Source organism: Mycteria americana, chromosome 4 (genome assembly GCF_035582795.1).
Source record: "Mycteria americana isolate JAX WOST 10 ecotype Jacksonville Zoo and Gardens chromosome 4, USCA_MyAme_1.0, whole genome shotgun sequence".
Lineage (NCBI taxonomy): Eukaryota > Metazoa > Chordata > Aves > Ciconiiformes > Ciconiidae > Mycteria > Mycteria americana.
Genome location: NC_134368.1, coordinates 49,176,950 through 49,197,899, shown reverse-complemented (window position 1 = coordinate 49,197,899; position 20,950 = coordinate 49,176,950). Strand labels below are relative to the sequence as shown.

General features: G+C 39.5%; 1 protein-coding gene across 3 annotated transcripts in view; it reads left to right on the top strand.

The window, feature by feature from the left end:
- Positions 1 to 554: 554 nt before the first annotated feature.
- The window catches only part of GUCY1B1 (guanylate cyclase 1 soluble subunit beta 1), a 46,874-nt gene continuing 26,478 nt past the window's right edge, over positions 555 to 20,950 (top strand). For 2 of the 3 annotated variants that reach the window (XM_075500409.1, XM_075500408.1), the window contains exons 1-4: positions 555 to 651; positions 995 to 1,068; positions 17,978 to 18,078; positions 19,084 to 19,202. In XM_075500409.1, coding sequence (XP_075356524.1) covers positions 649 to 651; positions 995 to 1,068; positions 17,978 to 18,078; positions 19,084 to 19,202 — 297 coding nt within the window. In that variant the 5' untranslated portion in view covers positions 555 to 648. Of the gene's footprint in view, positions 652 to 994; positions 1,069 to 3,091; positions 3,271 to 17,977; positions 18,079 to 19,083; positions 19,203 to 20,950 lie in introns of all 3 variants that reach the window. The other variant, XM_075500410.1, reaches the window with a different exon arrangement.

The following is a 20,950-nucleotide window of genomic DNA, read 5'->3' as shown; positions in this document are numbered from 1 at the left end:
TTGATTCATCTTCTGACTCAGTGTCAGGCAAGCCCCAACAACTCCAGCTGCAGAAAAGCATTTGGGAAATCCTTTTTGATGCATAGGAAACTGTAAGACAGAGGTCCGAAGGGGTCCCCGCTGAGGCGAGCATCGGGGAAAACAACACCGAGCGGGATGTATGTATTTCCTAGGCCTGTCCCTCCTCCCCTCTCCCACACACGCCGGCCTGGGGCGACAGCAAACACCGTTATCCCGCCGACTGCCGCCGCCTCAGCACCTGAGCCGGAGCAGGGCGAGCCGCAGACCTGGCAGTGCGCATAGGGAACCCACCTAGCTACCGGGGCGGCCGGCCCGGCCGGGCCCGCGCCCTCCAGCTCCCCGCTGGGCGAAGGCAGCGGCGCCCCGGGCCGCTCCGCGGACGGCGCGTGCCCGCGGCCCCCGCGCCCGCCGCTCCCACTTCCACGCGCCCAGCCCCCGCCGCGCCGCCGCATCCCCCAGCCACCCGCAGTCCCGCCTCCGCCTCTGATTGGAGGAGAGCACGGCGGCCGTGCCAGCCATTGGCTGTCGGCGGATGCCACTCGGGGCGGTGGCGACCGGGGGAGGTGGTGAGGCGATCGGGACCGGTGTTCTGCTCCGCGGCGGCGGCGGCGGGGTGGCGGCGGCACCATGGTGAGCTCTGCCGGGCCACCTTCCCTACCCGGGAGAGCGAGGCTGACGGAGGACGTCTGGTCTCGTCTGGTCCGGTCCGGTCCGGCCTGGCCGCGCCCGGGCCCGGGTCCGGGCCCATGGTGGGAGGGAAGAGGCTGAATCCGCTTGGGAAGAGGGAACCGTGAGGGGAGCGGGCCCCAGCCCTTTGTTTTGGGGGGAGATGGGGGGGGGGGTTCGGAGAGGTTGCTTCCCGCCGGGGTGACCGGCACCGGGGTGGGAGGGGTGGGGTGGGATGCTGCGGGGCGGCGGAAGGGGCTCCCCCGGCCGGTGCCTGACCGTGCCGCCGCCTCGCCCTGCTCCGCAGTACGGCTTCGTCAATCACGCCCTGGAGCTGCTCGTCATCCGCAACTACGGCCCCGCCGTCTGGGAGGACATCAAGTAAGTGTGCGTGTGCCTGCGCGTCTGTCCGTGCGTGTGCGTGCCCCTCCGCCCCGTCGCGGGGCGGGCTGGGCGGGGGCCGCCCGCCCGCGGGGTACCAGGCAGGGCGGCTGCGGCCCGGCGGCGCCCTGTTTGCCGCCCCACGCGGCTCTCCGGTACCGGCAGGTCTGTATGAACGTACGTTGTCCGGCAGCGGCTGGCAGCGGTCCCCAGGAGGAGGCTCTCGGCTGTGACAAGACCAACACGGTTCTTGCCGCCTTTCGTCCCGCTCAGGGCCTTTCTTAACGCCGCAAAGACCCACCTTGTTCCATCTTTACTGATCTCGAGGAGCCGCAGTGGAGATGACATTGATCCCTGCCGTTCCCTCGGTTATACAGAGTATATGGCAGAAGTAATGTTCAGGCAAAACGTCCCAGAAACCATGAAAGCCTATCCTTGAGTCAGTCCGCCAGATGAACCATGCAACAGTTACATCTCTTTGCGTTCCTGAAGGAACTGAAATACATTTTTTAGCTAGTAAACTCTACCTAAAGTGAGTGTCAGATTTTCGTAATGTACCCAGCTTGAAATTAAAAAAAGTCACTGCTATAGAGAAATACCTATAAGAATGTACGTATAAGAATGATTTTTTTGCTTTCTTCTCTTGCACCTGATTTCTTGTGTTCAACCGTTGCTTGCCTAGCAGTATAGCATTTTTCCAAGGAGATGACTGTCTTCACTTTAAACTTTTTATGAATTGTGAGATTGCACAAAAAGTTTGAAACGGGTAGTGCAAAAAAAATTCTATTTACCATAAATATGGTAGTATTGATACTTGGGCAAAACTACAAGAACTATTTTTAAAAAGACATAAATGCTTACAGAGTTGTAAACATACTTTGTAAGGCTTCAGGTAACTATCTAGTTAGAAGAAAGGGTTTAATATGTTCTCATGATACTGTATGTTTTAAGGGAGAAGTTGATTATCCAACTTGAAGAAAGTGGTCTTTCAGCTGGACACCTTCTTCTATATTCTCTCCCATTTATTTTGGGCCAATTTTAATATGTCAGTGTAGCGGTCTTGTCATTGTTCTAACGCAGTTTTTGGAGTTAAAGGACTGCTCTTGACTGTGAGATTTTTGTGACTGTGACACTTTTTTTCATTAATCCATTCATTAAGAATGTGGTAATCTTACACAGTACATGAAATCAGAGAATCATAGAAAAGTCGGTTGGAAGGGACCTCTGGAGGTCATCTAGTCCAGTCTGTGTTCCAACCAGGACTGTTACCGGCACTAGATCAGGGCTCAGCTCTGACTTTTGTCTAGCTGAGTCTTTAAAATCACCGGAGATGGAGAGTCCACAGTTCTGGTTCAGCAGACTTTCACTGTTCCAGTGATCCCTGACAGTCTATAAATTACTCTTTGCAAATGCAGTTCTATGGATTGCGTAGATGAGCCTTCAGTGAATGCCGCACAGTTTTGTGCTGTAAGTTGTGAGCTATGTAAGTTTATTTTTCTTACATACCTTACCTAAACACGCTGATCTATTTTGAATTCTTAAGGTTTGATGCTGGTTTTATATGACACATGTTAGTTAAGAGACTTAGTGAAAAAAGGGAGTGATACATGCATCATTTTCCATGAAAATTATAATAATATATGTATAAAATACAATAAAGAATGTTCGCTCTTTCCTGGCATGCCATCCTTTACCAAGATGCTTTTGAGTACTATGGTCCACTTTTGTCCAGATTACCCACTGAACAGAATTTGTATTTAAGATTGATCCATCTGAGAAGACACGAAGTTTCATCTTCTATTACAAGATCATGCTGCATACTGTCAGAACCAGGTCATAATTCTGATGCATCCTATCTCTAAGATTGTACACACACCTAATAGAATACTGAAGATAACTGAAGCCTATGAGGAGTATTACTCATTTAACGCTTTGGAGAATTTAATAGAAAGATACAAAATGTTTTGCTAAAGGTCAGCTGTGAAAATTCAGGAAGCTGCTACATCCTGTTTCTGTCTTTCAGCTGAGAAACATGTCTGTCTTGTAGCATCCCAACAGCTAGGCTCTGCTATTAACTCACAGAGAAGATGGTTTTCTGGAAGGAAACTGGACCACAACACCACCCAAACAGAAGAATGGAACATGATCTGCAAGAAAGAGCCAACATTTATGCAACAGCTGCCATAGCTCCTTATGCAAAAGGTGTTTGCCACAGGGTATTTATTCAGCAGGATTTATCTTAAAAAATAGTGTATCCTAGAGTTTAGAAACCAGCAAACAAACCCCTGTATATCTCACTGGAATGGATTATAGCGGTTGTGCTGGTTTAGGGGATGGTACAGGGTCAACTGATAGGCACTAAATGCTTGTTGTTTTAGGTACATCAGGTTCCTGTGGTGCACTTATAGAGATGTTGTGGAAGAGGTTAGATGTTTTACCTTATGTCAGCAAATACATACTAACTTCTTGCAAAGGCTTTGTTAGAAGTGTTAATTATTTAGGAAACAAAGGGAAGATACAGGCCAGCATTGTGGCATGCTGGGTTGAATCACTGATGATTGGATTGAAGGAGTAATTGGTGAAGTCAGCGGTCTCTGGCTGTTCAAAAAAAATGAGAGAACTTTGCACTGTTAGTGTGGTTGAATTTGCAACAACTTAGGCATTTCTGTGAAGCAGAAAGACCTCTGGGTAGTTCAGTAAAAATTTGACATCTAAGTGCTTTTTTTAAAATTTTGTTTTGGTCTGATCACATATTGCTATTTTATTCCCCCTGAAGTCACTGCAGAAGCTGTGAATCAGCATTGCAGAGCAGTGGGTTGTGATTACTGAGTGATTCTCAAATGCCAGTGGGTGAATTTGTACTTAATATTGATAGAAGTGAAAAGAAAACATAGAACTGAATAACTGAAGTAATGAAAACAGGTCATTCTTCAAAAAAATGTACATTCAGAAAAGTTAAATACTGAATTGTAAAGGTATGCTCCATCGGAAGCATAAAAACTCTTGTCTCCTGTAGCTTCTTCAGTCAAAAGTGACATTGAATGAAGTTCTTAAATACAGAATTTGGGAGACCAAATAGTTGAATTGATGCTCTTACGAGAGTGATGTTTTCGTTGCCATCACTTACTGTTAACTGAGTCAGAATGATGATTTCAAGTCTCTGTTTCTGCTATTTCATTAATTTTTCAACATGCCTGTGAAACCACAATCTATCTGAAAAAAAGATACATACTGATGTTGTTTTTAAATGTCCCATAGTGGAATTCTTGGGAAAGTTAGACTCCATGTTTTTTTCATCCACTTTTAAAACAGAGCATAACTAAACAGCAGACTTTTTTTTACACATCAGGCAACCTTTACAATGAGGCACTAAGCTCCTGGAAAAATTACAGTATATACTCTGAAATTTTACTGAATATCAATTTTGTCAGCGCAATGGATATATGGCTTGGTTTTGCCAAAGAACTAGAATTAAAATGCTTAAAACCCAAAACAATTCAAAGCCATCTATTTCTGAACCAACATTGTTGATCCCAAATAGGTTGAATTCAAAATAAGAGAAAGCAAGCTGGCATATGATCAATGAAAGGTAATCTCGATTTATGGAGACTTTATTCATTTTCTCAACCACAAAGTCTCAAAAAATTGTTTCTCCTTAGTTTTTCTCTGGCTGCCACTCATAGAATTGAGAATTTGGGCTTGTGGACAGTTTTTTCGTGATGAAGCCCTAGAAGCATTAGAGGGATTTAGTGAAGCTGGGTGAGAGAGGGGGAGTGAGAGCCACTTGGGAGAGTCCTTCTGCAGTTGCTGAATTCTGCAGTAGCAGATTTTTCTTAGTGGAAAGTGAAGATGATTCAGCATAGTAATTTGTTTTGCTTACTGGCAGTTGTAAGCTGCGTGTACATTCTCATTGTAGTTCACTCCTTCAGTCCTTGGAAGGAGAGACTTAGGACCTGGAATACATGGAGACATGCTTCTTTGATCAGCACTCCACTAGTTCTGTAAACAGTTATTTTCTTAGTAAATAAACTGTTACTTAGAGCTGTTAACCACATTTTTTCTGAGAAGACACTTTTGATTTGTCCCTTCCCTGCTTAAGAGAAAACCTCTCTCAGATCCCTTATTTTGTCATTGTTACATCCAGAGGGCTATTTCAGATTGTGTGGCCACAATTGCAGTGTCTTAAAAAGGTGGTTCTCAAGATTCCTTTGGCATTAGATATCTTCAGTTCCTCTGCAGCCAACATAAATGCTAGCTGACATAAACTAAAAATTGTCAGACCTGACCATTCTTGCATACATGCAGTTGTGTGCTCATGTCTGATCAAGGCCAAATTTGTACAACCGAGTGATATGGTAGTGTGTGAATGTGATGGTAAGTAGCGTGTGTGGAATTACTGTCTATGTACCTGTCCAAAACAAAACAGAGATTACTCACATTAAAAAGATACAAAATCGAAGGCTTATGAAGTTCTGTCTTCTCTGGTATGTTTTTGTGGTGGACATATTTAAATAGGTGTGTGGTTACACATTTTTAAAAGGGGCTTCTATCATGATAAAATGTGAGCTCTTCTGCAACAGGTGTCACGTCCGGCTGAGCTGAACAGCCAATATATGTGAAATTCTGAGCACTCCATTCAGCAGCTCTAAAGGTTTAATTGTATAACAAACAAGCATTAACAGGGATGTCTTCTTGAAACAGCTCCAGGACAATATGTGGGAGCTAGGGCCATGTTGTCAGAGGGGAATATGTACATAGTCATTTATCCAGTGTTTCCCAACAGTATCCCTCTGTGTTTGATTAAATGAATGCATGATTTTCCCACGGGCTCCTAAATCTGAATTTAGGCCAGGTTAGATGCTCAAACTGTGACACTTTCAAATATATTGCCAAGAAAAGGAATGAGAACTCAAATATGATATTAAGAAATGCATTGAAATGCATCATCACAAAACTGTAGAATAAATTAGTATTTTTCCCAAGTAGAAGTACATGAAAGATCTGGTTTTGGGAAGTGAAATGGCACAACCACTAAACTACAATCTTCATCTTCCTTCTGTTTCTATGGTAGAAGTCCCCACAAAACCATGTGTAGCCTCATGATCATGGAAAAACTAGAACAGAAGTTGAAAACTCTGTGTTTGCAAAAAGTAACTATCTAGAGGTCAAACCACTTTTTAATTGATTTTAGAAAATAACATCTGTGTTGAAACTTGCACAGTAGCAGAATAGGCATTTTGTGCCCCAAGAGCCATGCGTCCTTTGCTGGCTGTACCTTAGCATGGGATGCAGAAAGGAAGTAATAGTCTTATTTTCCTGGTGCTCAGTGTAGAATTAAGGCATCATCCTGCCTTTGCCCTTTTTTGTCCTCCTTTTGTGGGTTAGGCTGGCATGTGCTGTCCGCACATGCTCTTAAATGCCAAGACTCAAGGTCTGGGGAGCCTGCTGGGTAGCACGAACTGTACATGGACCCAATGGTCTGGAAGTGCACACAAAGGAAGAGCAAAAGTCAATCGCTTGTCCTATGAGGAAGGAAATTTTTGTTGTCCTCCCCCAGACTTCACACATTATCGCCTACCAAGGCTCCAGGCTAGTTGACTCATCAGAATTTGTTTTCTGTAACTATGGTTAAAACAGTGAAACACTGAGGCTTAAGAAATTGTCCTGGTGCAATGTAAGTGGAAAGCTTTTCTCCTCAGTTTCAAATTGGGTTCAACTGAAGTGGTAGAAAACTGTACAATTTTGGGGAGTAAAAGAAACTGCAGGGCTATCATTTGCCTTTAGAAAACTAAACAGACACAGAAACTTATGCATCGTATTGGTAAAGGTTAACATAGGTCAGACTTTAGTGACTCAGTGTGGCTTTTGCAGTTAAATGTAGGTGATTTAAGAATACATGTTTATTGGGTAGATTTTCAAAGGCATTCCTAGTAGTTGGGTACATCAATGTTGTTGCAGGTTGGCTAGTTAAGTCAGGAGAGGTAGATGCTTTTATTCATTTATGCATTTAAAGATGTCCTCCACTGACTTTAATTAGAATTTAGATACTTACGAACTCATTGACAGGATGTGATATGCTGATTAATTTTATCTGCAGTTATATTCCAAAATAGTAAATAATATAAAATCAAATAATATAATGGAAAATCTACTCAGCTCTGCCTTTAAGAATATGTATTACAATTTTTTTTACAGGGGACAGAATTGGAGTTTTTTTAAACTTGCATTGTTTCCTGGGAACTTCTGGCATAGCAAAAACTATCCATTTTTATGCTTCTTAAACAAAGTGGATAATAGAAAACCTTCTGTAGCTGCAGAATAAAGGCACTAGCTTGACTTACTGTGTCTGTATACTGAGTTCAGAATGTCACCTTGTCAAAGATGTTTTTCTCTGCTTACTGATATGGCAAAACAATTTACATTTGTTGAAAAATCCTGTAAAAATCAAGGTTTTGGCCTATTACTGTTGCTTAGCACGATGTTTAGAGGTAATAATAATTCATACTATACTAGTTTGCCTTTTTAGAAACCTAGAAAAATACACACAAAAGCTGTAATGAAAGACTTGTTACAAGTTGCAACAGTAAGCTCTTAAGAGGTGTTGGAATTCAGATAACTTGTAGGTCTGATGCTGGTGACATGTAAAGTCCATGAAAGCTGTGTTTTGTGCATAAAAAGTGCTGAGTACCTTGAAAAAACAGGTCCACCTGTCTCAAACTGGGCACCCAAAATTAATGAAACTTTTTTGATCTGTGGTAGTCTTGCCCATTTAAAATTGAAATGGTATAATTGGCCTCACGAGCTTGTTAGAGAGCTAATTAATGCTTGTGCATGCAAATAGTATAGGGATCAATTCCACAGGAAGGCTTGTTAGAAACGAATAATTCTGTCTTCAGAGCAGGATTTGAAAACTGTGCTGTAAATCAAGCCTGAGTTTATATGTTGGTGAATGGGATAAAATAAAATACGGAATAGTTGTGCATTAACTGAGTAGGATCTAGCCTCCGTACTGAAAGAACCGGCAGCCTGGAGGAAAAGGAACAGGTTCTGTGGGCTCATGGGTGTGACTGGTACGTTGCGTCATGCAGGCGCAAGGGAGAAGCACGGAAATGTGGCTTAGAGCAAACTTCACTAATGTTGCTATGAGTGGTACCTGAGTCCATCTTTCCTGCTTTCACAAAACAACAGAAAAAAGCTCATCTAATGCTTATGGCTCTTTATGAGGCACTCGTTTTATTTCTTCATAATCATTCTGGAAAATGTGATGTTTTCTAAGTTTTCAGCTGACGGTAGTTTCTATATATGTAGGGCAACCCTTTAAAAAGCATGTAAAACAGTACTGTAGTCTATACCAATCTGTCTACAGTGTTAACAGTGTCACTTCTGCTAGGAGAGAAGATGGATAATCATCAGCTTAGGATGTGAAGTTTTTTGAGAAACTATTTGTATACGTAGATACATATGCATGTAAATATTTATGTGTATGTGTGTGTATGCCTATTATGTTTACATAACCACAATAAAATGGGCAATAAATATGCAAACTAAACAGGAGATAAGAATCAAAGATCTGTACAAAATGTGAGGTGTGGCATTTCAGTTAGTTATCTGAAGTTAGTTATGTGTAGTTGAAGCAAATGAAAAGCATTCCAGTTATTTGTAGTATTTCTCAACAAGGGCTGATTTGCAAGACAACCTTGGTGACAAACTCCTTTTAAACATCTAAGTGTAGGTTTGGATGTGCCTAGGACTTCAATTTTTTTTTTTGATCCTATTAATGCCTTTGCGATTTCTCTCATCAAATTACTGGCTTTCCTATTCCTTTCTTACGTACTTCTTCCCAGGAACTGTAGAAAAAGTCCAGGTGGCTAACAAGTGGGTTATGAATTTTACCACATAGACATGTATAGCTGTATATTGCAGTGGTGGTAATCAGTCCCGTGTGAATCATCTCCCCTGCTTTGTTGAACTGCTGTGAGCTTGCTTGGTATTTTCCTTTCCCAGCCCACAACTAATTTATTATAAAGAGTGCTTGCTTTACAGTTTACCTAAAGTTACTGATTCTTGCATGCTCAAAAACATGGTAGACATCCTGTGTTAATTATCTTAATTGTCTTCTCACCATGAACACAGGTGAAAAAATAGACTATTCACTAGAGTTTTAGATTGGAAGTCCATACTTATTTTGGGTCATGTAGGACTCAGTTATAATTAATTGCAGTGGTCTGTGAAAAAACATGAAAATTGATTTTTTGCTGCCTCCTTAGCACCATGTAGGTTTACCCAGTGCTGAAGATGGAATGTTCTGTTCAATCAATCTCATAACAATTTTGAAAAAATACAGAGCACTTATAAACAGATGTTAGAAAGAGACTTTGGAAAGCCATTAGTGGTGAAAGGACAATAGATTAATTTTTTTAATCCATACACCTCTTAACATTAATGAGTGTTTATCCAGAAAGTGGCATTAAGTAGGAACAGTTATTGTTATTTATGTTTCTAAGTCCTTATTTCATAGTATTCCAAAGTTCTCAGCAGTATTTTTTAAGTTTTCTTAAAACTGATGCTGAATAGATGGTTCTTCATAGATCTGGAGGTTAATATTCACAAGATTTGTAGGGTCAGGATGCTACACTTCCTGCTCCTTCAGTTCCACACAGCGGAAGGACCTGCTTGGAGGTCAGGAGTTTAAGCTGTGTGGATGCCAAATTCTTTAATTTGTCTGGGAAAGACTTGGCTAAAAGGAAATAGTGGCATATTGTGAAACATGGTGTGAGTGTTCTTGCAGTATCTCTCAGGTACTTTTCAGTTTTCCCGGAACTGGGAAGTGCTTTTAGACCTGTCAGGATACCAGGTGTTATAAACATATCACTCTCTCTTATAAATGAAATGCTTAAAAGAGTATTTTCTAAATACCATTCCTTTTAGTCCACTTATGTAAAAGGAAGCAAAATAATACTAGCTTTATATTTTTAATAATATTTTTAATAATATTTTTAGTATTTGGAGTAGTAGCAAAGAACTTGTACATTAGTTAACTGTATCTTCTAGGATTATCTTGGTTTGAAAACTTACATTAAACACTCTCATATCCAGCCTGTAAAACTGGGAAATAGCTCAGAGCTCTGAAGTCTATAAATACACCTATTTACTTTACCCAGAACGTCATTTTCCTGGACAGATTCCCATTTTTATTTAATCTTGTAACTTAATATAATTTATGTTTTTCCCAGCTGGGTGTTTTAAAATATCTCTGGACCATCCACAACATGTACAAGTCTATTTTCTTTTTTTTCCTTTTGGGAGGAGTGAGAAGAGTGGTTCAATATTTTTAATAATTTTTAGCAAAGCATCTTTGTGAAATACATGGAAAAAAGATGAGAAGCATTTTGAAAACACAAACCATCTGTAAAGTAATATAATGAGCAGTGCGTTTGCCATTTTAATGTAAAAGAGATGCAAAGACGATGATTCTGGTTTCACTGATACCATCTTTAGTTCTGACACATGTAATTCTGTTTAATAGTGTTACTCTTGGAACGGAATTAAACTTGACATGCTCCTATCAGTGAGATCAGAACCATGCTGGGTTTCTAAGTGCAGTAGTGTTATTTTGTCATGAAGATTGTTTTGACTGCTCTCTTCAATTTAACAAGCACTTTTTCCATCCTTGGTACACCAAGAATAGTTAAGCACAATGGTGGCAAAAGTCCCAACAGAAACAATACCTATCATGGAAGAAGTCGGTGGTCTTGGAACTAGCTGTTGTTGTGGTGTGTTCAAGGTGACACACCCAGGGCATGCACTTTGGACTGGACTCTTGGTAGGAAGAGATCCAGTTGTGCTTTTGGGACACTAGATGATCTGTTAAAGTGACACCAACAGCTTCTAAATAATAATGTTGTTGTATCACAGAGAAGCCTGTGCATCTTCAGGGTACAAACTAATTGTTCCATGAAGTCTTGTACCATATTTTTTTCCTGTTTGCATCCATTACATTTTCTCAATATTTAGTGCATGCAAAGTTCTTTAATGGGAAGGGTTCTTTTTCTGTAAGACCTTTTTTTTTAATTCCAGCTTTATGACTGACTACAGAGACAAGATAGCAAATGCTCCTTCACATGAATAAAAAAGTTCTGACAGCAGCAACCTTCTTCTTGATTATCATTTATTCAAATTATCTTTAAATGCTACAATCTGACTGCATTACATTAAAATCCATTTTGTGCAGAGTGGGCTGTATAAGTAAGACCAACCTAATGTGGCATCTTGTCCAACTATGTTGTCTGTAAAATCTCTAAAGGTGGCAAAAGAAATCCTTTCTTAAAATAGAGACAATATTTCCTCTATGTGAAATAAAAGTGTGTGCAATCTATGGTTTAAAAATCTGCAGTGCAAGATCTATTCTGATTTTAAGAATGGTTTTTGTCAGAATGTTTGTCCACACTTAACATTTCATCCATCTCTGTGAATTATTAACATTACCTTTGAACATTAGTAGTGTGTTTTCAAATACTAAACTAGTTTCACAATGGGAGAGGTTTTCAAAGGCCCATTGTACACACGTAGTATCACCTGTAACGCTATTCTGTGCTGTTAGACCAACAGCAGTTTGGGGGGTGTTAGCATGACTGATGGAGGAAAGGCTGCTTTAAGACTTGATCCTGCTTTGATCTACTCAATAGGAATTTTTCCATTTATTTCAAGGTCAAACCTGTACATGAAAAATGACCTCTATATAGCTGTGTTATTTTCCATGGTGCAATGGTTAAGGTACTTTTTTCCCAAGTAAACTTCCTCACATTAACCTGGATAATATAAACATTCTGGAGGAAAACAAAGGCGTTTTAGAAAAGTCTGGGCTGGAATCTTTGTTTCCCACAATTCTAATAGCTCTGTGTAATCATTCAAAATTAGCCTAGAGTAAATAAAAAGGGCTGCCAGACCATAGCAGTTAGGACAGGCATAACATAGGATGTAAGTTTTGAACCGTGAAGTATCACATCCCGTATGCTGACAACAGGACTCAGTTTGGGCAAGAGCATTAAAATCCTGGATTTTTTTTAAGTTTTGAATGTAAACTTACTGGGGAGCAAAGCACACCCTTCTTTTGTCTCTAGAAATGTAAATGAGACGTTAATTGTAAATTCTGTTCTGACTTAGAAGTTATTTTGAAACAAAGGCCATATAAAAGTTAGAAGTTTGCTACTGTAGTGCTGCTACTTCACTAAAGAATTAACCAGGGCTTGGGAATTTGCCAGAGCCTGGGTTTTTTGGCTCATTTCCAGTCAAGCCCTTAAGAAAGCCACCAACATGTTATTGCTGTTAATGCCTTTGTGATCAAACACTGCGGTCTGCAGAAAACAGGGCTATGCTAATTTACTCCCATAATTTTATCTGGTAAAAGACTGGGAATAAAGATTGCAGCAAAACATTTCAAGGGAAATGCCACAGTTTTTCATAAAGCTATGGATTATGAAGTTTTCTATGAAATATGGTCAGCCAAATGTAAATTCTGTACATCTAAGTATGCCGTGTTACATTGCAGTTCTAATCCCAGCTCATGAACCACCTGTTAGCCAGGAGGGGGAAGCTGTTCAGATGAGAACAGCTGCAGCCTTCTGGTCTTTTAAAGTTCACATACTCAGGTTTGTAGCCATACCTTGTTGTTCCACGCAGGCAGTTTTGTTTTCATACGTGATACTTGTAGATTATGGAGTTAAAAACAGCTGTGTCGCACTGGAGGAATAACTGTTGATGGACAGCCAACCACAGCAGCTCCGCAAAGCTGGCAAAGCAGCCTCATTTTTAGTATTAGTTATAACAGTTTTCACAACGCTGTCTTATATTTCTTCATATCACCCTTATTGTAGAACCAGTTCTGTACTGTAAATGGAGGCAGATTCGATAGATCAGGTAGGGGTCAGGTAAATAGGTGAGAAAACTGCAGCCATGAGGAATCAATTTAGGGATTGCCCATTTACCTGAATGAACATTTCAATGACTTTGTCCTGTTTCCTAAGCTGCTGGTGGTCACATCCTGGTCAGCCTCTCTGGTGCTGATAGCTGTGATGCTATGCTCTCTGATACAAGTTTATTAGATGACCTGCAATTTTGTGGACTTGCTGAAGGGCAAGCGCCTCTGTAAAAATAGGAGTGTTTTCAGATTGCATTGGCCATTTTGGATAAGCTTACAGCAGCATTTCCCCATTGCATGTGGTCTCAAGGGTAATCAAATATTTCAGAGAGACTGACTTTTGGAAGTTCTCACTGCTGTCAGATTACTGAGGGAAGGCTTCAGAAGCTGCAGACACAGCTCACTGGAGGCAGGGGAAAGGCTTCAGCTGACTTCATTGACCCTCCTGTCCTGTCCTCAGCCACTCTATCTGGCTGCACAGTAACTTCCATGACCAGGTGATGAAGCAGATGGAAATCCATCAGCAGAAAAATAACCCAGAAAAACAAATATCTAACTGATTATATTCCATCTCAGCATCTAGCTAAATGATTGGGTTGTAACAGCACAACAGGGCATAGAGGTATGGAGAAGGAATTGTCCTGGAAAGGAAAAGAAAAATCTGGAGTATAATAATTTTCAAGCACAGGCTTTAAAAAGGCAGTTTATCTTTTGACACAGGTTTAGATCAGAGATTGTCATGGGATTTGCCATATTTGTAGGACAAGCAAAGATATTTTTGCCCACATGGTTTTGAGTGAGGACTGTAATCCCCTGCAGGAGTAAATACTTAATTTGACAAATTTTCTAGAAAAAATTTCCCAAAATGAGATTGGCTTTTGTTGGATTACATTTTTTTCAATATGTTTTTCTCTACCTTTTTAAAATAAAAATAACTAAAAGGCAGGACTTTTTTTTTTTTTTTTTTTGAGTATTAGCCTGCAGTACAAGCATTTGGTCCTTTTCCTGTACTGCTGGAACACCTGGTAAGACTGCTAATCCTGAGGGAGAGTGAAGCCTTAGAGCAGTGAGTTTCACCCCGTAAAATTGTATCCAAGGAATGCAGATGCGATTGCTAATTGAACTATTTTTTTGTTTAACTTTATCAATAAAGTTATTTTAATGGGAAATACATAATTAAGGCTACAGAGAAGATGGCTGCTGAGTGATCCAAAGCATCTAGAAAAAACTAGAGGAAAACAAAATAGGCACTGAAATAACCAGTGGTGATTTTAAAAAGTGGTGGCTCAGAGAAACTTCAGGCATTGAAGAAAAACTTTGACAAAGTAAACTAAAGACAATTAAAATAAGAAAAAAGGAAGCATGGCTTGGCGCAGAGAAGGAAACAGGAAAAGTTCCAGTCAATGTAATTGGAAAGAAATATAAAAAGTTTTGAAAGAGATACCAGCATCATCAAACTGGGTCAATTTTTAATAGAGAGAATTCTCACACACAAAAACTGTGTCTACTAGATTGTGCAAATATGCAGTATCTTTGAGGATGTTCATTGCTTTTCCAGATGTGTGTGTTATCCTTTGTGGTTTGGCTGAGATCAGAGAGACTAAAAGAAATCCCAGTACATTTCAGAGATGTGGGAAAGTTTGTTCACCCTTTGCAAACTTCCCTCCAAATTGTATCTAACTTCCAGTTATATATCATGTTATGAGAATCAAAGAATCAAGATGGTTTTCTTTTCTCATATTAATTTCAGTTCAGTTCGTAGGAAATATAAACTCTACCTTCTTGTCCCTGACTGACCTCATATGCTTCAAGACAACGTTTCCCACTAATAACTCCAGCTCTCCTCCTGCTTAGGAAAAGAAGGAATATGTGGCATGAGAGCTGTTTTCAGGAATCAGTGAGACTTGATATCCTGCAGGCTGATCTGAAGTTTTCAGAGAATGGCTGGGGAAGAGGACCAGAAGTACTATTTTGGAGTATGAAAATAAGAGTGTTTTAGGGGACTCTGTGTACACATACCATTTCTGCTTGCTTCTTTATAATATACTGTTTCTTCAAGTAATGAATAAGTTATTGTAATTGATTATTTAAAAAGATAATGCTGTACTTTACCTTTTTGTATCTCTGAGGACACTCTTGCAGCCAGTTTTGTCCTGCTTGCTCGTGTCCATTCTTTCATTCCTTTTGGGAAGTTCCCAAAGAGTTTAAGAAAAAAAAAATTAAGTTTATTAATGTTTTTCATGCCATTGAATACAGACTTATGTTCCTTTTATGTAGAATTATATAAGATGTTTAGTCTCACCTCCCCTATAGCCTTGTCGTATTATTTTGGGAAAATTGCTTAGCTTTTTCATAACTATGAATTATGCCTACTCATAGTGTGAGTATAAAAATGTATATGTCAAGTAGCAGTTACAAGACTTCATTAATTAACTAAAAAAGTAGATATATTTTTAAAATGTAAAACCAATGTAGTATAATTTTTGATCAGCAGTAAGAATGTGATGAGCAAGATTACAGGAAGATGAAGAGGAGAAAGAAAATAATGGGTTCCAGACTTCCATTGATAAGTGAACAGTTTATCAAAGACTGATGATTATTAATTGGAGGGTTAAATGACACGTAATTTGATTTAGGTCAATAGAGTACTACCATATGAGATTGGAATCAGGCCTTGTCAGCAGTACCATTTGCTATCTAGCAGTTTTAAGATGAACAAGAGTACTTAATTCTCAGACCTGTCTACCATTTGAGTAACACAGAAAATGTTTCTGTTTATATGGCTGGATAATTCCACAACAACTGTAAATGCTTGAATTGTTGTGCAGGCATTATTATTTTGTATTATTTCATTTTAAAAATAAATTATGCTAGCTCTAGAAAATTAGAATCTAAGTTTCAGTCAATGACTTTTGATTGATGGTTGATTGTGTTATGATGATGGAGACAAAGATTTTGATGTAAAAGAGGATGTAGGATTTTACATAGTAGATTCAGAATCTACTTTTATAAGTTTATAATTCCTTTGATGACCATTAGAAATTTAGAGCAGTTAGAAATATTGGCTCTTAAACTGTATGTTTCAGCCTTACCTCAAGGAGCATTTCTGTCCTAGTCTGGTAAAAGCCCTTCATTATCATGGTACTAGTAAATAATTTTTTACTCATGGTTCTCTTTCATTTGTACTTTAGAAAAATAATTATTCCAGTCCTAAGTTGATGAATGTCTTGATTTGCATGACATGTGCTTAGTTTTTTATAAAAAACTATCTCATTGTCTGCCTTTTTGATATTTTTTTCGAATTCTAAGGCTTTTTCTGAAGAACAACTCCCTGTACTCTTTTTTTTTTGGTGTGACATGAGAAGGTGTGATTCAGTCATTCTCTTCTAGGCTTTCCTACCTGTTTGCTTTTCTTTTGTCTTTCTGAAGTGTTCTGCAGCACGGATCTGCGTTTAGATGAAAGGGGATTGTTTCTTCTTAATGAGGTAGCTGTGACCCTCCACCTGCAAAGATGCTGTCGATGCCATGATCATATTAGTTTTGCTGAACTAAAATACATTCTAAGCACATGAATTAGAGCACGAGTACCTACAAATGTCTCTTTTGTCACTATTTCTGCAAAGCACATTGTCTCTGTAGAGAGTCATTGTAGGTGAGATCACAGAAGGTGAACAGCTATTATAAAAAATATACTGAGAAAGGAGGCTGTGCCCTTTTGCCAGATGAGGACTTTAACAAGCAGAGCGTGGCTTCATCGGAGACCACAGTGTGCCCCCTGCATGTCCCCCTCTCTCTGCTGAAGGAGAATGTGCCAGGGAATGAGGAGTGAATACAGAATGTGACTTGCACTTGCAACAGGGCAGAGCTGCGGCCACGTCCATTGGCATGCTCTACGCACAGCAGGACCAGCCGCACGGGGCAGCTGGCCCTTCAGGGTCCTGGGGTCTGCCTGCCCATGAAGGTGCTCCTTGTCCTCCTCCAGAGAGCTGGGACTCAGCCACCGCTGCAGCACCAGTGGCCTGGCTCCTGTGTTAAGCACATGGTGTAAACAGGGAGGAAGACACTTGTGGGCCCCCCCTAGCAGCTCACTTATGTCAAATGCAAGGCTTGGAAGGCACAACAGTTCATTGCCTAGGGATATCAACTTGTTTTCCTCAGGACAAAAAAATACCCTACAGAGTCACGCTGCTGACTCAATGTTCAAGCTGAAGAGAATGATAAATGATCCTGAAAAACAAAGGCGTCGTTTTGTTTTGGTCTTTTACTTAGCAGCAGTAGTAAGTGTGCACGTGACAGATACACGAGCCTTGTCTTAAACCTGAGGTTGAGAATTGTTTCTTTTAGTGAAGAAATGTATATTTTTATTGTGCTTTAGCTAGGTTATGGCACTTTACTCATGAAGAACTGACGTGCAATGCGAGAACAAGGCCTTACAAAATCCTAGCATCCTTTTTTTATTTCTGTCTACTGGGCATGTGCAGAATTCTGAAAAAAAGGTATTTGATTAGTACCTACATCTGGATTTTAGATTCCTCTTTGAAGATATGTGCAAATAGTTGTTAAAAACATCCCATGCCTTTTGTAAATAAAGTGTAATCAAAATTGGAAGGAATGAAAACACTTGCTTAAAAAGTGTTTAAAGAGCCCATCTTGGGCTGGATTATTGGATATTCCCCTATTTTAAAATGCAAATTCTGTCTTTATTAGTTCAGCAACTTCTTTGTGAGGCTCTGTACTGAAAAATTATGTTTATATTCTCACAGCTAATTACTATTTTCAGAACACATGTTGTCTGAAATATTTGTATTATACCCTAATGACTCTGAGATATGGAACAGATTTATTTCTAATTTTCTATCTTAAGTAATTTCATAAAGATAGAACCTACAAACTTATTTTATTTAAAAGACTAATACCAAACAATATATAATTGATTTATCGATATGGTGCTTCTCCCTCAACCAAAAAGATTTTGTTCTATTTTCTTTTTAGGAAGGAGGCACAGCTGGATGAAGAAGGACAGTTTCTTGTCAGAATAATTTACGATGATTCCAAAACCTATGATCTGGTTGCAGCTGCAAGCAAAGTCCTTAGTAAGTAATACGGGTATCTTCTTTGCCGTTCATCACATGAAAGATACGCCGCCCCCCCCAAAATCCATGTAGCAGAGAGAAATGGGATTTAGCTCAGAGGAAGTGAAAACAGGGTATTGGTTAAAGAGAGAATTTTTTTTAAATCTCAGAAAAAAGGATTTAATTTTTTTTATTTATCTAAGATATTTTAATTGTTTTTATTACTTGGAGTGATTTTTATTGCTTCCAAAGTGTTCCAAGTGATAGGTACACCTTAAACTGCAGTAATATACCTCATCCACAGAGCGTGGTCCGTATTACAAGCAGTCATGAAGTAACAATATACTGTTGTAACTACCTTGCCAATACACCCAGGTTTCAACCGCTCCTGCAAGAGCAGCCCGTGAATGAATGCTTGATCTCTCTGCTGAGCAAGCATTCTGAGTTACAGAAATGTTTGTGGCGTGAGCACGTCTCATTTCATATCTTCCATTGATTTGGGTCTCATTCATTTTCAATCATTGCAGCTCTGATCTGGAATTTAAAGGGTAGAATTATGCCCATCAGCATTATTTTATCTGAGACCCAAGCGCGGTATGAATTTGTTCTGAATCAGTAATTAGCCAAGAACCCATAAGACTATGATGACTGTAGTAGTTATGTTGAATTGGAGCAGCTGATGTGGTTTCATGCTATTGTAAACCAGAAGTAACTCCCCTGAGGCGAGCACTACTAACAACTGAGTTCCTTTCTTTTCAAGTAGTGAAAAGAAATGCTGTACATGCATGAAATGCACAATGTGGCAAAGTCATAATGGTAATTGGTAAATCCTAATGAAATTACTGTATTGAATACTCATTATTTGCCATGTGGACCCTGAATCTTGTTTTTCTCATATTCTTGACCTATGGGATCTGGGTGGAGTTTAGGTACTGTCTTTCTTATTTATGAATACGAGACTAAAGTAGTAAGCAAAGCGTGTGAAATACAGTGTTTGAACTGAATCATGTTTCCTGTTTTAACTAGATCTAAATGCCGGGGAAATTCTTCAAATGTTTGGGAAGATGTTTTTTGTGTTTTGTCAAGAATCTGGTTATGATACAATTCTACGTGTCTTGGGCTCAAATGTCAGAGAGTTTTTGCAGGTAAGAATTTTGTGCCAAATTATTTCAGATGTCGCAGGTATTGGCCTCACGTAGATCACTTATTCCACTACCTGGCCTGGGCCAATAAGGAGTAGTTGGGATTATGCACAGGTTGCTTATATTAAGCCCCTGACAATAAATTACAGGGCCACAAGGAGCAGATGTATTAATCACTATTTATTACTATATACACATAATACAAATATATCAAACACTATGAATAATAAAATATTAAGTGACCTGAGCAAGCATTATTAAATAATAAGATTTACATACCAAGCCAGAGGTCTCCTTGCTTGGATGCAACCAAGTGCCAATGGGCTGGAGACCCTGCTAGCTTTACGCTTGATCTCACTTTTATACACCTTGACCTTCATCTTTTATGTGGGTAGCATAATACCACAACCTGTTTATGTACCAAGTAATGTTCCAACAGAGCAAGCATATGTGCATCTGCCTTTCTTTGCAGTTTAGCAACCTATTGCTGTTTATCAATCTACCTCTATCGTGGGAGGCTTTGTGGTTTGATGACCTATTTCTATTTGTTATTTGTTTGTGGAAGGCTTTGACAGCGATCAGAATGCCCCTTATTCTACCAAAGGTTACTCTGTGCCCTGCAACACAGATGCCAGGCAGAAGTATGGTCTAGTCAACAGATTAGGCTGAGATTTGGAGATATAGGTTGTACTGTATAATCTTCCCGTTATTTGTGGAGAAGTGTCTGAAAACTTTGTTCCTTGGTATTTGTGTTCTATAGAGCTTTCCACTGCTCAGCAGTTTTGGCATTGTTGTTCTCTTTCCCTCTCAGTTAATATATTATTCAAATAATAATTTTCCCATAGCTTCTTTGACTGTTCAGTTTCATAAAAAAGAAATGAGAAGGCAGGTAAGCTGGGGTTGCAGAGGCATTCATAAATCTGAAGTTTCATTTGAAATTCCAAAGAAAAGTTTTTAACAGGAGTTTTCATACGTAACAAAAGTATGGAGTACAAGAGACATGAAAAAACCCACCAATTCAAATTGTCTGTGTGTGTTAAGTAAAAAGACTTACCTTGTTTATACTACCAGAAAATGTGGTCTTCAGATTTGTAGGATATTTCTTCTCCTAAGTTCCCTTTGACTAATTATAGATACTGGTTATTTCTAATTGTACATTATATACAGAGCTAGGGCTCACACACAGCTTATCTCTAAGACATTATCCTTCATCCATGAACTGAGGGTGGGATAGAGCAGCAGTGTTTTAGTTGATTTTTGTGCTTTCCTAACTGCAGAACAGCGTGATACTGCACTGTAAAACAAAATGAAAACAATTTTTCAATAGCATGGAAGAAATGTAGTGACTTCTCTAAAGTGTGATTTCTAGAAAAAATGGGCTTCCCTTTTTTGTCACCTGAAAATTGTTGACTTCAAAAAAACACTTTGGATTTAAGATTTGTGATATATATCATTCTGGAGAGAACTGTGTGCTGTAATGAATTTAAAAACACTGAACTGATTAAGATTTCATGGGAGATTGCCCAAAAGCTGAGTGTGAAATCTCTATTGATTTTCACTGGAAATTTAGCAGCCTCGTGTCATCCGTTCCCTTAAAATCTCTCCAGCAATAACAAGTGAAAAGAGCAGAGTGTGTCGTTTGCTGGATTACTAGGATATTTACTTCTGTGTCTCACTATCTGCCCCAAAACCTGGGTTATTCCAGGGCATCTTAGATGTAGTCAACCCAGATTTCTTGTACAAATCCCATG